The sequence below is a fragment of the Chrysemys picta genome, chromosome 2, assembly GCF_011386835.1.
Source record: "Chrysemys picta bellii isolate R12L10 chromosome 2, ASM1138683v2, whole genome shotgun sequence".
Classification (NCBI taxonomy): Eukaryota; Metazoa; Chordata; order Testudines; family Emydidae; genus Chrysemys; species Chrysemys picta.
The window spans coordinates 43,162,211-43,180,425 of NC_088792.1; the positions used below are offsets into that span (position 1 = coordinate 43,162,211).

Here is an 18,215-nt window from a genome sequence, read left to right on the forward strand (position 1 = left end):
GGGTTTATAGAGACTGAAACAAAAGATGATTGGGAAGCCTATATAGCGGGAGGAGAAAGTGGAGTTTGAGGATGCAGTAAGGAGAAGAAAGCAAGGTGCACTGTGTGTGCGTGTGAGAGAGAGAGAGAGGTGGGGGTTGTCAAGAGTAGGTGATGACGTTAAGGAACAGGTTAGAGAGAATGACTGAACCAATTAGAGTGAAATGTTCAGTAATCATAGCCCTAAAATCCTGGGGCTGCAGATTCTGGAGACATTCTTCCCACCCCTGCTGCAGCTGGTGATGGTGAGTGCCTGTGCTCATAGAGGAATCTGTGCCTCCAGGAATATGCTGGACTTAGTGAAGAAGGGCCATGTGGGTGCAACCTGGCCTTTGGGGCCTGATGCCCTGGATGTGCTGGTGCTGGTTCAGTGGCAGCCAAGGAAGCAAGTGGGACTGAGCATGTGCTGAAGTGCCTATCTGAACCAGGGACAAAATAAAGATATAAACTGGCAACAGAGCTGGTTGAAAACATTGCTATTTTGAGGGCAGGGATCTTCCCTATTAAAGTGCCTCTGTTTTTCAGTGACAACTCTAACATGCTGGGTGGTTGCATAGTGCATCCACAGATTACTCTTCTGTGGGCTCTTACTTGTCTCTCTACTGTAATGCTTTTTCTACACTACAGTATGCATGTCTTTTGATGAAAATCTATGTAAACAGATAAACAGCTGGGCCTGGGCATTTGGAAAACCAACATCAAATATTAGAGAACTTACCCAGAAATAGGCCTTAGGGACAGGTGACCTGGGTTGCTGCCCAGGGTGCTGAAAACATGAGAATTGTTTCATTAAATGACTTGTAGTCAGCACACTCTCCACTTTGTGCTTGTTAATACCTTTGCTTTTGGTATTTGCCATAAAATGGTGGATGTGTGAAGAAACATCACAAGGTCTTTGCCTGAAAGATTTTGCTAATTAAGGAACTGAACCTCAGAGAAGCTAACCGCCCCAACTCTCAGGGAATTGGGGTGTGGGGAGAGAAATAATTGAATATTTTATTAAGGAAGTTTGACAAAATTCATCATATTATTTGCTGAATATATGTGTGATTTATTCTGCCACATCTGAGGTAGGGAAATTATCTTCATCAAATAATTTATTAAAACAAATGAAGAATTATTGAACCATCCCTTGTCATGCTTCCTGTTGGAGTTTGGTAATGCTGTTTGTCATTTTTTCTTTGAGGTCTCTATATTTCAGTGACTATTTGTGTGATTTCCACTTGTTTGTAGCCAAGCCTCTGGCAGAGAACACCGTAGGAAGGAAGTCAGTCAGTATGGGAAGACTTGCTGCAGGCAGAAGTTTCTTAATAAGGATTAGATTACTGCATACCCTGGGTTCTGCAGTCATTGCAAAGATTACCCGCTGAGCTATGAATGTTATTTCACCGGTGATAGATATGATATCCTTTAACTGTTTTGGAATAGCATGTGGAAAGGAACAGAACAAAAAGGAATTTAATTACACAAAATGTAAGAGGTGTTTGTAGCATTTCATGGCATGTGGAATACTTGGTGGTGAAGTGGTAGGCATTTCATACAATGGTACTTCTGTTGTAGCATGTCATTAGTAACTTGTGGCAAATCACAACCTAGGTGGCATATCACCAAAAATAAAAGCCAGCACATTACATGCCTTTCCTTTCACTTGAAAGCATATCACATTCTCATCAATCAGTTATTTATGGTCCTATGAGACCTTGCCTATTCATAGTGCTTTGAATAAATGCAATGGTTAAATAATCCTGTGAAATTCCATTAGTTTACAAAACAAGAAACAACCAAACTTACTTTGAACCACAGCTCTGAGTAGCAACCAGTGTATATCTTAACAGTTGGATTTTTTTTCTTTTTGGAGGAGGAGTATCACCCCAACTAACAAAAAATGCTTTCTAAGTCCTGGCAGAAACTCATTAAGCAAAACTGCATTTTTTCCCCCCAAGATGAGTACTCAGATTATCATTTTTATTCAGGCCTCTGTTTGTATTTATAAAATGGTACCTTTACTAACAGGCTATGACTGTGAAAAGGTGAATTGGTTCTTTTTAAGAAAGAAAAATGCATTTTGAAAGCATAAGGAAAATTGAAATATTACTATATCTGGTTTGATTTTTAAATGTACCCTTCCTTTACTGGTTTTTTATGCAGGCAATAAGTGTACATATAGCACAGCTTGCCTGGTATAGCTTCAGGCCCTGTTGCTGTTCCAGTTTGCCTTTGCTAATAGCCCCCCTTCGAGGTTTAAAGCCCTTTATCAGCCCCTAGCGGGAGTTCCTCATCCAGGTCTCCGTGCAGGTCTCCCTCCAAGGCCTTCTTCCTGGAAGCTCTGGAGAGTTCTCACCTTCCCTCTTCCCAGCAGGCTCCCTCCCCAAACCTTCTTAGCTGGCTTCTGCTCCCTGAAGCTTGGCTCTGTGCCTGGGAACTAAGGAGAACTCTGAATTCTCCCTTGTTGAACTCGGGTTACCTTTACATTCCCCAGAAGGCATGGTCCAGTTCCATACTACTCCCTGTCATGTGGGCCCTGGTGTCATTCATTTCACCTGAGGAGGTGGGTTAAGCCTACCACAAGTGAGGCTGAACCTAACCCCCTTCAGAGCCAGCTTACCCAGTGATGCCATGGTACACTATTGTGTGTGACTTCTATAGCTTTAATAAAAAGTAAAATATGTGATTTCTTTGTCATAAGAAAGTGTTACAGAAATAAAGTGATAGCAGTAGAGAGTTAATTTGCTGACTTTCATTTAAATATGCTGTCTCATACCAATTTTTTTTTTAATTCAGTATTTTATAGTAGACAGGACTGTGTAAATTAACATTTTAAATTAAATATGGTGATATTAAAAGCATTTTTCCATCAAATATGAAATATTACCTAAGAGAAATGTCCAAAGAATGGAGAAATAAGAGTAAACAAATTATCAAGATGATTGCGGTCATAGGTCAAATACAAATTCTTATAGTACATTTTAGGCAAATTTCCTTTCAAAGACTTTACCTATTTTAACTTATTAGTGTTTCTGTGGTGCTGATTCCCCCATCTTCTATTCCTAACAGTTTAATAAGAGTCCTTAGACAATAAGTTATTCAAACATTCCAATTTTTAAATTAAATACAAAATAAAATTAATCAAAATGTAGAGAGAAATACCCTTCAAATGAACCTGATTTACTTCATTTATTATAACAATGGCAGCCATCCCAAGCATCCATTGTAAAATCTATTAAAATAAACTTTACACACCCCTGTATTCTTTTATTTTAAAATAATTTTAACGGAATGTCTAAATTTATATTTTTTACATTGTTTCTGTTGATGAGAAGAACACTGCATGAGGAATCAAATAGGAAACACAGGCTTTTAAAGCCTTCCTTTTTTTATTTATAGCACAGCCAGTGTTTTGCAGTATTTTAGTGGTTTCTTAAAGTGACATGTGTCCAGGCTTTGTTTCCTAATCTCCAAAGAAGCATTAAAATGGAGACTACTACTGGAATGAAAGCAATTTGTGAAATTTAACAGATTAGAGCCAAGCGCCTAATCTAAAATGCTCTTACTTTTAAAAATATATATATTAATTTTATGTGTCTTATTTGGCTTTAGTTTATGAATGTAGTTTCTGGTATCCTTGCTGTTGCGAGTTGATGGCCTTTTTATAGCCCAAGGGAATATTCAGAATTACCAATATAGTTCAGGCTTGCCTTAACATTCTGAAGTCACAATTTTAGCTGTTCTTTCACTGTGTTTCCAAACTACTCCAGATGCTCTCCACTTGTTCTTATCCAATGTTCCTTTATTTTCTGCTATACTCGGCAGCAAAGTTTCTGTCAGACATTTCAGTAGCTGTGCATGACATTAGAACTGGAAACTGAAACCTTTTTTTCTTCCAAAGACATTTTAAAATGTCAGCATTTGCGACAAAAATATTGGGTCTTCTGTTCTTCAAGGAGCAACCTGCTTCTATGGTTCGGCATTCGGTGTTAAGATTCAGGAGAAAGCTCTTTTTAACATCAGTGGTTAGAAGGCCATGATTATGTTATATATTTAATCAAACATTAACCTAGATGAAAAATTCATTTGCGATTTACATTTTTTACAACATGCTATTGGCCCAAACATGAATTTCCAGCTCTGAGAGAGAACACATTTAACCCTCACACCCCTCCTCAAAGCTGCATAATCTTAAAATTAGTACCAAGTGGGTTTTACAGCAAAACTGCAATCGATGTTAACTGCTGCAATGAAAGGGTAATATTGAATTTGATTATTTATTATTTTAACACAAACCTACTTCTATTGTCGGATGTACATTGCAGGATGTACTGACCAGAACTCACGTAATGGGCTAGAAAAGTATCTTGCGCTGTGATAGTTTAAGATCTCATAGGCTAAACTGGGTTAAAGTTAGTGATTGGGTGGGAGGCCTCCATGGAACTTGCAGGTGCTGCAGGAAATAATATTTGTGATTTAAATAGGAATTTTAAAAGAATTAACGCTACTCAGCCTTTTCTGAGACAATAAAGAGGAAAATAAAATAGGAGGCTAGAAAAAAGTTATGAAGTTCTAATTTACTTTGGGATGGAGATGCAAAGAAGGTAAAAAAGCATCTGATCCAGGTGCTTAGTTTCATTCTGTACTATGTCTTTTTCTCTTAACCCTTGTTTACTGATTGTATGATGCTCTCACATTTTGGATAATTGCTATGAATGTTATTGTCTTTGAACCAAAAAAAGGAAGGTGATCCAGTGTTTAGGACACTAGCCAGGGCTGAGGAGCCCTGGGTACAATTCCTTGCTGCACAACAGACTTTCTGTGACCCTAGGCAAGTTGCACATCTTAAAATGGGAATAATAGAACTTCCTTACCTCAAAAGGGTGTTGCAAGGATAAATACATGAAAGATTGTGAGACACTCAGATACTACAAAAAGGGAGGCCAAATAAGTACCTAAGATAGATAACATTGGCTTTAAAAAGGAAGTAGAATGTAAAGTTCTAGACTCTGGATACTCTAGATGAGGATGAGAAGAAAAACCCGAAGTTTTTGTGTAGAGCACTAACCTGGGTTTATAGCATTGTGTGATGCGTTCAGATACCAGAATGAGGAGTATGCTATAAATACCTAGACAGATAACATTCTTCCCTCCAAGTCAACAGAGAATCAGTCCTCTAATGGTAGGGGGCAACATGTTGCTGGAGGATGCCATCCTTCAGATGAGATGTAAGTCTGAGATACTGACCATTAGGGGTTAAAGAGTCCACTGCACTTTTTGGAAGAGTTGTCCCATTCACCTAGCATAATTCTAGTGACCATTCGGCCTATCTAAAATTTATTTGTAGTTTCAACTGGATAGAGTAGTCTTACCTTTGTTAAAGATGGTATATCTGATGATAACATAGCAGATGATTAGTGACATATTAAGCCTTTTTATATATATTGCAGTGTGTCTCGTCCTCCACAAATTGTTTTGCCACTTCACAACTGGGAGCCTAAAGATGAGCCCACCAAAGAAGAGGATGTCGGCCCTTTAGTAGAACACATATATGAGGTATAATTTGAAAGCATTTCGCTTCTTATAGGTCTGTTTCTGCTCCACTGAGATCATTTGGAGTTTGGTCATTGTCATCATTTGGAGCTGATACAAGTCTTAATGCAAATATTGTTACCAAATATTGTTGGTCCAAATTCAGTCCTGGAGTAACCAGGCACTACTCCTGTGGTTTAGTGAGAGAGGCACCAGTTTATGCCAGGACAGGATTTACTCCCTGGTCATTAAGGAATCCTAAACACTTTTGGTGTTTACTAAATACTAACCAAGAAGCTGTGGACCAGATCCAAAGGAAGTTAAAGTGAACGCTGAGTTTTTCCATTGACTTCAATGGGTTTTTGAGGTGGTCCTATGAGAACTATGAAAATGATAAAATATGTTGCCTTTAAAATGTAAGTAACTCCAAAAATCACAGCAACTTAAATGCAACAACATGTTCTCTGCTCTCCGAGTGAAAGATGTGTAACTTGCAAAACAACAACAAAAAACTTCACAAGTATACACAAGGAGGCTTTGTGTATTAATATTTTGAAGCATACGTCTTTCCATCATGTGTTTTTTCTTCTGGAGATACACTGATTAAAAAGAAAGGGGGGGTTCATGTTCAAAACAAGTACTTGGAATGAACTACTGAATACAGACTATGTTTTGAATTTGATAAATGACCTTCTGCAATGGGGTGAAACAAAGTGCTTCACATATGGTTATAATTCACAAGCCAGTAGTCAGGAAAGGATAGGCAACTTGAAACAGAGAAGGAACCACTAAACTTAAACAAAATTATATGGTTAAAATTTGCAAGCCGAATACTGAAGTTAAATTAATCAGAGATATCAACCTATGAACAAAATCAAGTATTATGTTCTAATTTTACAGCTTAACATCTTTCTACAACTTGTAATAAGGATCTTCATGTTACCCCACTTGGGCTCTGATGCAGCAGTGCACTTAAACATGTATGTAACTTTCAGCATATGTGTAGTCCTATTAAGTAAGGAATCCCCTATGGTTTAGTCACAAACAAAAACTTCACTGAAAAAGAAGTAAGGTTGAAAATGTGTGTCACTGGGTTCCAGTTAAAGCCCAGAAATCAACAGTGCACTTTCTTCACAAAAAAGTCTAAAATGTCTCAGAATGAACAGCAACGCATCCAGCCTATTCCACTCTTACACCCATACCCAATTTACGCCACCTACCCAAACTTAAAATTGCCCTCACACATTTGCGAAAGTATATGCTCATGTGAAAATAATAATTTAGAAGGTTCTAGAAGCATCATTTATTTTCTGTGTTTTTTTTTTTTTTTTTTTTTTTTTTTTTACCAAACTTCCCAGAAAATCTCTTCTCTGAGATGTGCTGTGACCTCTGAGATTTCAGGAAAACTTTGTGGAAAGCTGGCTTGAAGAGGTTTGAAAACTGGGTTTTCAATAATGAGGAAGTAGCTTGAGCCTTCACTAATAAACAGCTACTGCTGCTCCCTCAAAGGGGGTTAAGTTCTGACACTGATGTAACAGCTATAAATTTCCAGTAACTTCGTTGTTGTAAATGAGGACAGAATCTAGCACTTCATTTTTTCATCCCCACTTTGTAGGCAATTGCCGACCTTAGCATCAGAGGTAAAAATATAAGTGAGAAAGCTACTAAGCATTTGAATATTGACTGGGATCTAGGAAACCTGTGTGTTGTTCCCACATCTGCCAATGCCCTACTGGCTGACCCTGAGCAAGTCACTTCGCCTCTCTGTGCTTCAGATTCACCACCTATAAAATGAGAATAATGATGTTTACCTCTTTTGTAAGGCTCGTTGAGATCTGTGGCTGAAAAGTGTTGTAAGGTCTAAATGGATGTTGTTGTTGTTGTTGTTGTTCCTGGCCTTGGAAAGTTGTACATTGATGGGTTTTGTTATTTATTTGATAGCTGTACAATATTGGACCGAGTGCCATCAATGAAACATTACTCCATGTTGGATGGCCTGCATCCAGTCAATTGGAGCCTCTTCTTTACATTCTTCATATTCAGACACATGGACCATTGCAATGTCAAACAAGCTCTGCTATCAATATATTGCAAATAAAGGTAGGATACTTGCTACTGTTTTTTAGCCTTGTCTACATTTTGTTTGCTTTTTTTTTTTTGACTGCCACGCCACACTGAGCAGAAGGTTTCATTCACCTGTTCACAATGGCACCCAGATAATGCTCCTATCTTGGAAAATGTTGCTATTTAGAATGTATAGAACCTGACAAGCTTTGTACTGTGATGTGTGTTAAATCTCTATCCTATTTTTTTATCAAGGAACAAGGTTGGAGCCCCAAGAATTAGACACAAGATGATTTTACAAAGGGGAACTTTGCTCTCTCTATTTTTAAGGGGCAATTTTATTACAGCTGTAAATAGACAATGCAGGATTTTGGAGCTCTCATGAGACCCTGTAAATTCTTATGCCATTAGTTTGCAAATGCCAGCTCCCAAGAGCTCAATATTTGGGAGATACTTGCAGATGCTCACATATATCAAGGCACCTCAGTTTGACCTATCTCTACACACAACTGGTTAATACAACATGAAACTGGGTTGTTTATCTAATGTACATTGAACTTTCTGACAAAACTCTGGGTGAATCTCATAACATGCAAGTAGTCTGACTTTTGTGGTTCAAGTTCATAGTTTCACAAGTTTATGAAAATGTTAACTATGGGGAAAGATTAGCACCCTACCACATTTTAGTTTTTGGACTGAAGATACTATCATCATGCAATTTTTCATTGGTTTGAGAAGACTTTGGCACTTTTGCTGCATCCTAATCTAATGCTAAAAAGTGTATGCATGATTAACTCAGCATAATTGCATCAAATTAAATGATCAGCTGAAAAATATCTGAGTAACTAGTCAAGATTACTAGTTGCACACTTTCCTTCTCTAAATTAATTCAGATTATTATTGATTGCAGACATAGAAATAAGACTACTTTGTAGAGACAAGAGTCTGACTCTGATTATACTTAGATTGGCTTTAGACAAGTGTGACTTCATTGGTTAAGTATTACCATAATTTATATTACAATAATTCTGTTAGTCTTAAAGGTGCCACAGGACCCTCTGTTACTATATTACAATAGCAACTCAAATTGGCTAGTCATACAGAAATATACAGTAGCAAGATCTAGTGCCTGCCCCCAAAAAGCTTACAATCGAAAAAGAGAAAAAGCGGATAAACGGTAAATCAGAAAGTCAGAAAACATTCAGGCAAAATGCTCAGAGAATGGTGCTTGGCACACACATTGCTACTGCCAGCTTTTAAAAAAAAATACATAAACTATCCTACCTGCAATTTACACCTAGCCTTTTTGTTCTGCTAAATAACAAATTAGTAGGATTTCATTCCATCTGTACATGAAACGTGCTACCAGAGAGTTTTCTTGTAATGCTGGTAAACTTACCTGGGTATCCAGGTACTTTCTCAGCTATGGTGTGCACTCATAGTTCAAGACATTTTTGTCAAATTGATAAGAGTATATCATGGACACTTTTAGTTTTCTGCAATTGTTGAACATCAAAGTTCATATTTGTTTGTGATCAAAAACTACACTATGATTTTGGGAATATGGTGCCCCGGATGCTGGTCAGCAGTTGGCTGAGAATTCTTGTCTATATTCTTCCTGTTGACAGTGAAAAGACAAGTGTGTGCCTCAGTCACATTATCTGAAAAATAGGGATAATACCCACTTAGGAGTGCTGAGGATTAACAAATATCTCTTTATGCTTAATAAAGTGTTTTGGTATCCTCCAATGGAAGGTGCTATAGCAGGGCTAAGTTTTAACATCACGTAAATAAGCTCACTGGTATTGTACAAGATGATCAAATGTTTCTAATTCTAGAAATGAAAATTCTCCCATCTTTTATTCTTCCCCTTCTACTTCCAAATGCTGGAATCATTTGGCAGAACACTCAAAGTTGCACATAACTAATGCATAAAGCTTGAAAAAACCAATTGAGTTCCTGAAATAAAAATCTACAGAATAAGTATTTGGTATTGTACTATACTTGTTATAACGTTTATTTCCTTAGTAAGGTTGCTCAACATCTTCAAGTAATTTGAAGAAGCTTTCTGTCCATTTCTTAGACTTAATATTTAATTTGTGTATGAACTTGTTTACGTACATGCTTTCCTTAGAAATCTTGTTTAATACACATCGTATCGGGTATGACTTTACCGCAGTTTGCAATTATTGGGACAGTATAAGTAAATAACATGCTATACATCTCATAATACTTGCCAATTTCATTCAGAATTATTGGTGTATTATACAGGGAGCAACTCTGAGATAAAACCTGAGATCCTCACTGAAAGATGCCTTTAAGGTACAAGGCACCAACATCCCAGAGCTGCCTGATGGACAGGCAAAGAGTGACAATTGTGGCAGCTATGGCCACACCCTTTTAAAGGGCTCTAGAACACTTTCCCTGTATGGCTGGTGGAGACAGAGGGAATCTGTTACTCCACCTCCTTCCCAGCCTCTTTTGGCGTGGCTGACACTGCTAGTCCCATGAAGTTCTTGTGCTCAGGTGAGCAAAAGAACTGGAAGTTTAGATTGTAAGCATTTTGGGGCAGGCATCATCCTTTCTATTCAGTCTTTGTACAGCACCTAGCACAATGGGGGTCTTAGGGCTGGTATTCCTAAACACTCGTGAAATACTAATACTAACCAGCCCCAGTACTGGGGAACAAATGGCCCCTGGGGAAGGCTTCTTGCACACACAGACACATCTTGCACTCATACCCAGCACTCAACCATAATAATCTGGCATTAAGTTTTTACCAAGTCTTCACCCACACTCCCATGGAAGCCAACTCAAATTTCCCTAAGTTAAAAACCTTAGAATTTGGTCCATTCACTTTTAAATACACTATTTTCTTATCAGACCCTAGTGATTTTTTTTCACTACTATTAACTACACCACCGTTGCTTGGAATTTTTTAATAAATTGCCTACTCTGTTATTTATATTTCAACTCTAGTGGTTTGTTTTTAGCTGGCATGTATGGAGATTTTTTTTTTACATTGTATATTCACGTACTTCAAATTGTATAGTATGTGAATTCCCACATTACCTAAAATGATCAACTCTATCTCCATGTAGTCACATTAGGAGTCTGTTTTTATAGCTGCTTTTAAGTGCTCATGGTTTTTAATATTTCAACAAATATCCATTGTTGCTATAAAATTTAATTGCTGAGTGCAATGCTGAATGGAATGTAACACACTAATGGGAGGTACTAGGTATGAATGCCTGATGAAAGGGTTCAAACAGTATATTATTATTTTATAACTTTGTGGAAGCTTTTGCTTTGTCAGCAGTATGATGCACTTATCACTATAACCTTTCACTTGTCTCTTGTTAGTCATTTTTACAATGAAATGCTTCTCAAATTATTTCAGTGACCCAGGCACAAAAAAGGACCAACTGGTTTTCTATTCTGCATTATTGTTAATTAATGTCATGCATCCAAATTATTTTCCTTTCTATGGATCTGATTCTTTGTTCATAGAAGCTATGCAGATCTTGGAGTTTGGGATAAACCTATGTATGTAAAGGCCTAGTAGCAACCTTTCCACAAAAGCATTGATCTGTCATTCTCTAGAAGTGTGTATTTTAAGATCCACATTTGTTATGGCACACCCCCCAAAAGGAGCTGGGTTTGGTTCAAAGTTGGAAGATTTAGCAGAACACTCCAGTTCTATATATTATGCCATGAGAAACAAGATACCTAATTTATTAAACATTACTGATTCCAGACACTTCTTGGGGTAAACACTTCTCGTGTGTAGCCAGTAGTGAGTAAGTTGTTAAAGATCTTGTGGGAGAAACAGAGGTCCACATGCAAAACCTATTATAGATCTGTATAAGCAGGGATTTCAGAGTCTAATCTATGCCCTACACAAGGACAGCTATGTTAATAGCAGGCCACTGGGGGCTGAAATCCTCAGTGTAGACAAGGACTACTTTTTCACTGGTACATTTCAGCTTCAGTCTGGCTAATGCTGCTGTGTATTCCAGAAGCAGCTTAAACAGGCTACTCTTGAAAGTGATGAGTAAAGTTGTACTAACAACAAATGTTTAGGTTTGCTAAGAATTCCAAAAAATCAAAAGATTTGTTCAACCCAAACATTTCAGTTTTGGTTTGAACTAAATATTTTGGTTCAATTTAGAGCATTTTAAACTGTTTTTATTTGAAGGAAGTTATTTCGAACAGAAAAATCGAAACAGCTTGTTTTGAAAATGTTGAAATGAAGTGTTTCTTTTTCTGAATATTTTCTTGTTGGCTGGTTGGCTTTTTGTCAACATGAACTATTCAGTGAAACCAACATAAATTTGCAGAATGTTTTGGTGTTCCTGAATCTGCACTTTTCACCCTCCCCCTTTCACCACCACCCCTCCCAAAAAAAGTTTCAGACAAAATTTTTCCCAGTTCTAGAGATCAGGATAAGGGAGAAATGCTACATTTTCCTTTGAAGTTCAGCAGCTCAAAAACCACTGGTGAGAGTAGGCAGCTGACATACAAAGAGAAATGCCATATCTTTCTTCCCACACAGCCGCTGTGTTCAACAAGACTTCTCAATTATAAATTTGATTTAAGAAGCTGAACTGGGAGCATTGTAGTCAGGAGAGAGAGGAGCTCATAGGCAAAAGCATGCTTCAGGCGGTAGTGACATTTTTTTATTTTTATTTTTTAACAAACAGAAAATTACTATTTTTTCACCTTCCTGTTTTCTTTTCCTCATTCCTGTTTTATTTTGATAATGGCTACATCTGTCACATAAATGAGACTGAGGGTTGTGATGTCATATCTCTGTTTTGTGTGGAATTTGATCATGGCAGTGGAAGCATCAAAATGAGGAACCAGACTAAATAAGGGTTTAGATGCTCAGCATATTATAGCATACATTTAAAATAGCCCTTCTATATTTTAACTTTACAAAAGCATCATAAACAGAATGATAATTGCTGGTACATGAATTTATTTCAAATAAATAGTGCTAAATAAATACTATCATCATATGTTACTGCTTACAACAAACAGGAACAGATGCTGGTGGGGGAAAAACTTCAATTTCCAGGACAGACTGTATGTTTGCTAAGGCTGGGACTTCACCAAAGGGCATTTTATGCCTAACTCAGATGTCTAACTTTCACTGGAGTTAATGGGATTTGGACACCTAATTCCTGTAGGCGCCTTTGAAATTTCCAGCCTAAAATGCTTTGGACTTTTCCGTTTCATGCATACCTACCAGCAAACCTCTCCACTGTGCTGAATTGATCTTGTCTTGTCTTGTGCAAATGTTTTTCTTATGCTTTTTTCTCCAAAAGGGCAGATTTAATCCATCAGTGTTTTTATATGCTCTTGGGGGGGCAAAGTGGGGATGGGGGATTTTCTATTTCTGAGGCTTTTTTGTGGAGGGAAAACCCTTAGAATGGTATTAAATGTATGATCTGCTTACTTTCCCTCCTCTCCTTTATCTGACAGTTATTTCAGCCCAAGTATGTATTCCCCTCCCATGCTGCAAATCACCTTCCAAATGTGACCTTGATGGCACTGGTCTCATGCGGAATGTGACATTAAATTCCAGCCATTCCATGGATCCCATTCTCAGAAACCTTTAATTTTTCCAGGAGTTTAGATGGATAGCTGTTAATGGGTTTTATCAAGTTCCCTCTTTATAGTGAGGCTTCTACATGAACAGTGACTCTGGCAGGCAAATGACATTTATTTTTGAGGGCTCTAGGCATGCAAACACATCAGTGGGGGATGCAGACGTCTGCAACTATAAATGATTTTCTTTTGTGCAGCATCTTTTATACAGGTCACATTTCAAAACACTCCATAGAGTTAAATAACAAATCACAACAGAGGGTGTTGCATGGAAAGAAAAGGAGGAAAGCTATGTTTTCAAGCTGAGGTTTCTCATGAGAGATGAAGAGCTGAGGAGGTAAAGAGGTATAGAAAGTTTTCTGTAGATGCCAGGAACTGCAGAGGAGGAGGTGTGTGGAGGGGCCACAAAGGCCAAAACTAGACAAATGTAGGGAGCATCAAATGGCTTAGAGAAAGGTGGTCCATGAAATAGACAGGAGCAAGTGCATGGGAAGCTTTAGTAACAAAGGGCCAAACTCACCCCCCTCTTGACTCCGGGGAAAACAATTTTATCTCCTTGTACTAACCTGGCCCCTTGGGCCACTGGAGCGATTCAGCCCCCAAGGTAGAACAGGAACTGCTTCCACATCTATCCTTCCCAGATGGTTCTGTCTGTCTAGCACAGCTTTAATCTCCAGTGAAAGCCATACAAACTGAGGCTGCAGTAGGGATGCACTGAATCAGGGTTTAGCCTAGCCATGTCTGTCCCATGCCAGCACTGCCAGCTTTTGGAGCTGGAGTTGCTGCCCGGTGCATAGATTTGCCAGCACTGCCAGCTTTTGGAGCTGGAGTTGCTGCCCGGTGCATAGATTGTGGTCAACTGGTGCTGCAAAAAATCCAGAAGACTTTTCACTCTGGAGAGAATCTTGCTATCTGAGAATTGCTTCCTGATGTGAAGAGGGAACTGCTAGAGGTGTTTGAGGAATGTAGTGTTGTGGATACATTTCTTAAACATGTGAGAGGGTGGGTTGTAGTACTCTGGAATAAGGAGAGCTGGAACCTCCACAAACTTTAAACCCTGTATAGAACATACACTACATTACTTATTTTTATATATTAGCCTTGTAATCTGTTCAGTATATTTTGTCTTTGAGCATGGGTGCTGGGGGTAAAAAAACATCCTGACTAAAATGTCATTGAAACTGGCACATTCCAGAAAATGGTTTGGTTTTGAAAAATTGGTATTCAAAATTGGTATTCAAAAAACCACTTCATCAAAAATTTCCCAACCAGCTCTATTCATGACCTATCCAACCTTGTAATCCTTTGATTGGGATTCCAGCTACCAAACTGGTCACTCAACTATTCTAGTGGATAGAATACATGTATTTAATGTAAAATATGTGTACTCGAGATTAAAAACAAGTTTTCAGCTGAGTCATGGAGACTAGCTTTAGATGTTTGCAATAACTGAAGGTCCCTGTTGCCAAAACCCTATACTTTGTGAAATATTCACAATTTTTTAATCTGGTATTTGACCAACTCTACATTTATATATAATCTGTGATCATATATTGATGTCTTCTTCCAAAGATAAGTTTTAAAGTTCATTACAGTGTATTCCTTTTAATTTGTCATCATTAAGGGGTCCTACATGTACTGATGAGAGAATCTTGGAAATAAATAACACCCATGTGTTTCCTCACTGAGAGAGAGATTTACTATCTGCTTAAATATTTCCTTATTGCAGAGAAAAAAATTAATTTAAGTAAAAGAATTTCACTTCTGATTAACGACTTTTTCAACAGTTAATTATACTATTCTTACACTGTGTGGGATGTTAAGAAGTAAACTGTCCTGACCCTCAGACATTAAATCAGACAAATGGTAGAAATATAGTACTATACAGGAATAGCTTATGGAAGGGGTTGTGTGTGTATTTATGTCTGTGTTTACTTTTTATACTAAAAAAAAATTCTGATAATTGCTAATACATCTTTTAGGAATTTGTTTAAAATAAATGCAGGTTTTGTGCTTCAGAGTTTAAATGCATACCAGCCTATAAATTCCTTTAATCTGAGACCTTTAAGGAATTGTTTTGGATGTATTTACATGAATTCCTTTTGAGGTCAGATCACAAACTTCATCATATATTTCACTGCAGTTTGACTTGATAAAACTGTGCTAAATTAGAGAATTTATCTCTCCTTCCTGAAAAATTAGGATCCCTTATGTTTCTCTGGAGGCTTCAAGAAAGACAAAGGAAGACGCTAAATGCCTTCTATATCATCTAAAGACAAAACTACCAACAATAAAAATAGACTTGGTCTCTGAGATTTGTCTCTTAAATTTTCTGTTTGCGAATATTCACTCAAAGTTTAAAGACAAATCAGTTGCAGTTTTTACTAAATTGGAGACTTTTTGTTATAATAATTAATCCTCCAGAAACAACCACCAAAGATGAGAATAGTAGAATGCAGTTCTTTTTGGATGCTGGTAAAACCTTAAATTCCTAGAGCCAGATTCTGATCTCTGTTAATGACTAGACTTCAGTGGGAGTGACTTTGAATTTACACTGTAACAGAGATCAGAATCTGGGCCCAAGAGTCTAACAAAAACAAGGACAGCAATGAAATTGGCTCCAGTAAAGAATGAGGATTGGAAAAAGAAATTATCTAGTGCAATGCATATTGCTGGACACCATCCTGCTGTGCTATTACAAATCAAGCTGCTAGTTGAAGGAAGTGGTATCGAGTCTCATGGTAGTGCTATTAAATTTAAAAAAAAAACCAAGTCAGTATAAAGTTCAAGTTCCCTGAGAAGGCAACATACCTGTTAGAGTAATTGTATAGTATATCATTACAGTTCACTGTCTTTATTTTTCCAGTTTGCTATTCCACAGGACACCCCGGAACTCACTGCTTTTTTGCATAACTCCACTATTCCTCACTATGTCGGGCGGAGGGATGTCACCATAGTAGAACCACAAAGGAAGAGCTACGCAAAAATACTGGTGAGCTTATTGAAATATATAGTGCTGGGACTATATGCGCAAGCTATACAATGTGACTGTTGGTTTTGTCGTATTCTCTTTACAGACTTTTAATTTCCTACTGTTCTAAGTGACAAGTAAATGATGGAGCAACTGATTTTTAAATCTCTTGTCTTAACTATGTATTGTATACCGCACCATTTATTTTCATGATGCTTTACAGAAAAATTATGACAGATCCTTTACGCAAGGATCTTACAGTCTAAGGACCCAGTACTGCGGTTGGGTCCACGCATGCAGACCTCTCTACCGATGCATTGCCTCAAGTGGCCTCTGTGCAGGCTCAAGGATTGCACACACACGCCTCCATCCACTCACTCAGGTCTTTCACCAGATCATGGCCTAAAATAATGAAACATAGTAACACTTTTAAAATCTATGCATATATTTTGTTAACAGGGCTTTAACATTTTCATAACATTCTTAAACTCAACTACTGAAATACACCAAAAATAACAGCTCTGTCCTCTAACTATTGTCAAGTGCAAATATTCATTCAAGACATTCTCTGGCTTCAAGAAATGTCAAGTATTTTGTTCTTTAAAGTATCACAAGCCATCAAAATAGTTCCGGTATAACTTACCAGTTTTTTAGTTTTCATGGGTAAATATCTAACCAATCAAAAATGCAGGGTCTGTAAAATGTTGGCAACAGCAAAGACCTCTCAGCCAGTGTGGCAAAATAGCTCTGAGTACCAGTCTCAAAGCCTTCTGGGACATGAACATCTGGATGATAACATGCTGTCAGTCTGGTTTTTGTTGTTCATACATTGAGTACTCCATGTTTTAGAGCATTTAAGCATCACAATTACCAGTTCCTTTTGCCTGGAGGCTATATTTCTAAATCGGTGACCCTGAGGCCAAAAGCTAGAATTCTTGTGGCCATCATTTCCATTTATTTTTATTAACTCCAGCCCGAGTTTCTTTCCTGCTGTCCAGTCTCCTGTTAAACGGTTCACTGTCAGCATATGTTTGAGCTCCTCGCTATCACCAGAATTTGTCACAGTCAGGAAAAAAAGAACTCCATAGGCCTAAGCTCTGCTTGTAAAGTAACAAAAAAAAAAGTCTTTACATTATGTATGAAAATGGAATTTGACTATTTTTAAATGGGGGGAGCCCAAATCTGAAATTAATTAATGATTTATTTTAATTAAAAATAGAATCACGGAAGTACTGATTTCATATACCTATGGTTGTTGTTTCCTGCATAATTCTTCCATCACCAGAAAGACCAACGTCACACTTTGGAAATAATTCTGAGTCTAGCAAGACTGCAAAAAAACCTAGCCTTTGGAAGACATATCATTCAGTACCACAAAACTTTTAATCCACTTCTCAGTAATGCCTTAACTATCAGTTATATTCCTCTGTAACTAGTCTCATAGACTTTAAGTTCAGAAGGGACCATCATGATCTTCTAGTCTGACCTCCTGCACAACGCAGGCCACAGAATCTCACCCATCCACAAATCCCTGACCTATGTCTGAGCTATTGAAGTCCTCAACTTGTGGTTTAAAGACTTCAAGGTGCAGAGAATCCTCCAGCAAATGACCCGTGCGCCATGCTGCAGGGGAAGGCGAAAAACCCCCAGGGCCTCTGCCAATCTGCCCTGGAGGAAAATTCCTTCCCGACCCCAAATATGGCGATCAACTAAACCCTGAGCATGTGAGCAAGACTCACCAGCCAGACACCCAGGAAAGATTTCTCTGTAGTAACTCAGATCCCACCCTCTCTAGTGTCCCATCACAGACCATTGGGCATATTTACTGCTAATAGTCAAAGATCAATTAATTGTCATCATACCATCCCTTCCATAAACTTATCAAGCTTAGTCTTGAAGCCAGATATGTCTTTTGCCTCCACTGCTCCCCTTGGAAGGCTATTCCAGAACTTCACTCCTCGGATAGTTAGAAACCTTCGTCTAATTTCAAGTTTAAACTTCCTGATGGCCAG

At 37.9% G+C, this 18,215-nt stretch overlaps 1 protein-coding gene across 1 annotated transcript in view; it reads left to right on the top strand.

Annotated features, from left to right (window-relative positions):
* Positions 1–18,215, top strand: part of ITGA8 (integrin subunit alpha 8) — a 177,324-nt gene that overhangs the window by 117,726 nt on the left and 41,383 nt on the right. The window contains exons 24-26 of the mRNA XM_008169686.4: positions 5,474–5,579; positions 7,497–7,655; positions 16,099–16,224. Coding sequence (XP_008167908.3) covers positions 5,474–5,579; positions 7,497–7,655; positions 16,099–16,224 — 391 coding nt within the window. The remainder of the gene's footprint in view (positions 1–5,473; positions 5,580–7,496; positions 7,656–16,098; positions 16,225–18,215) is intronic.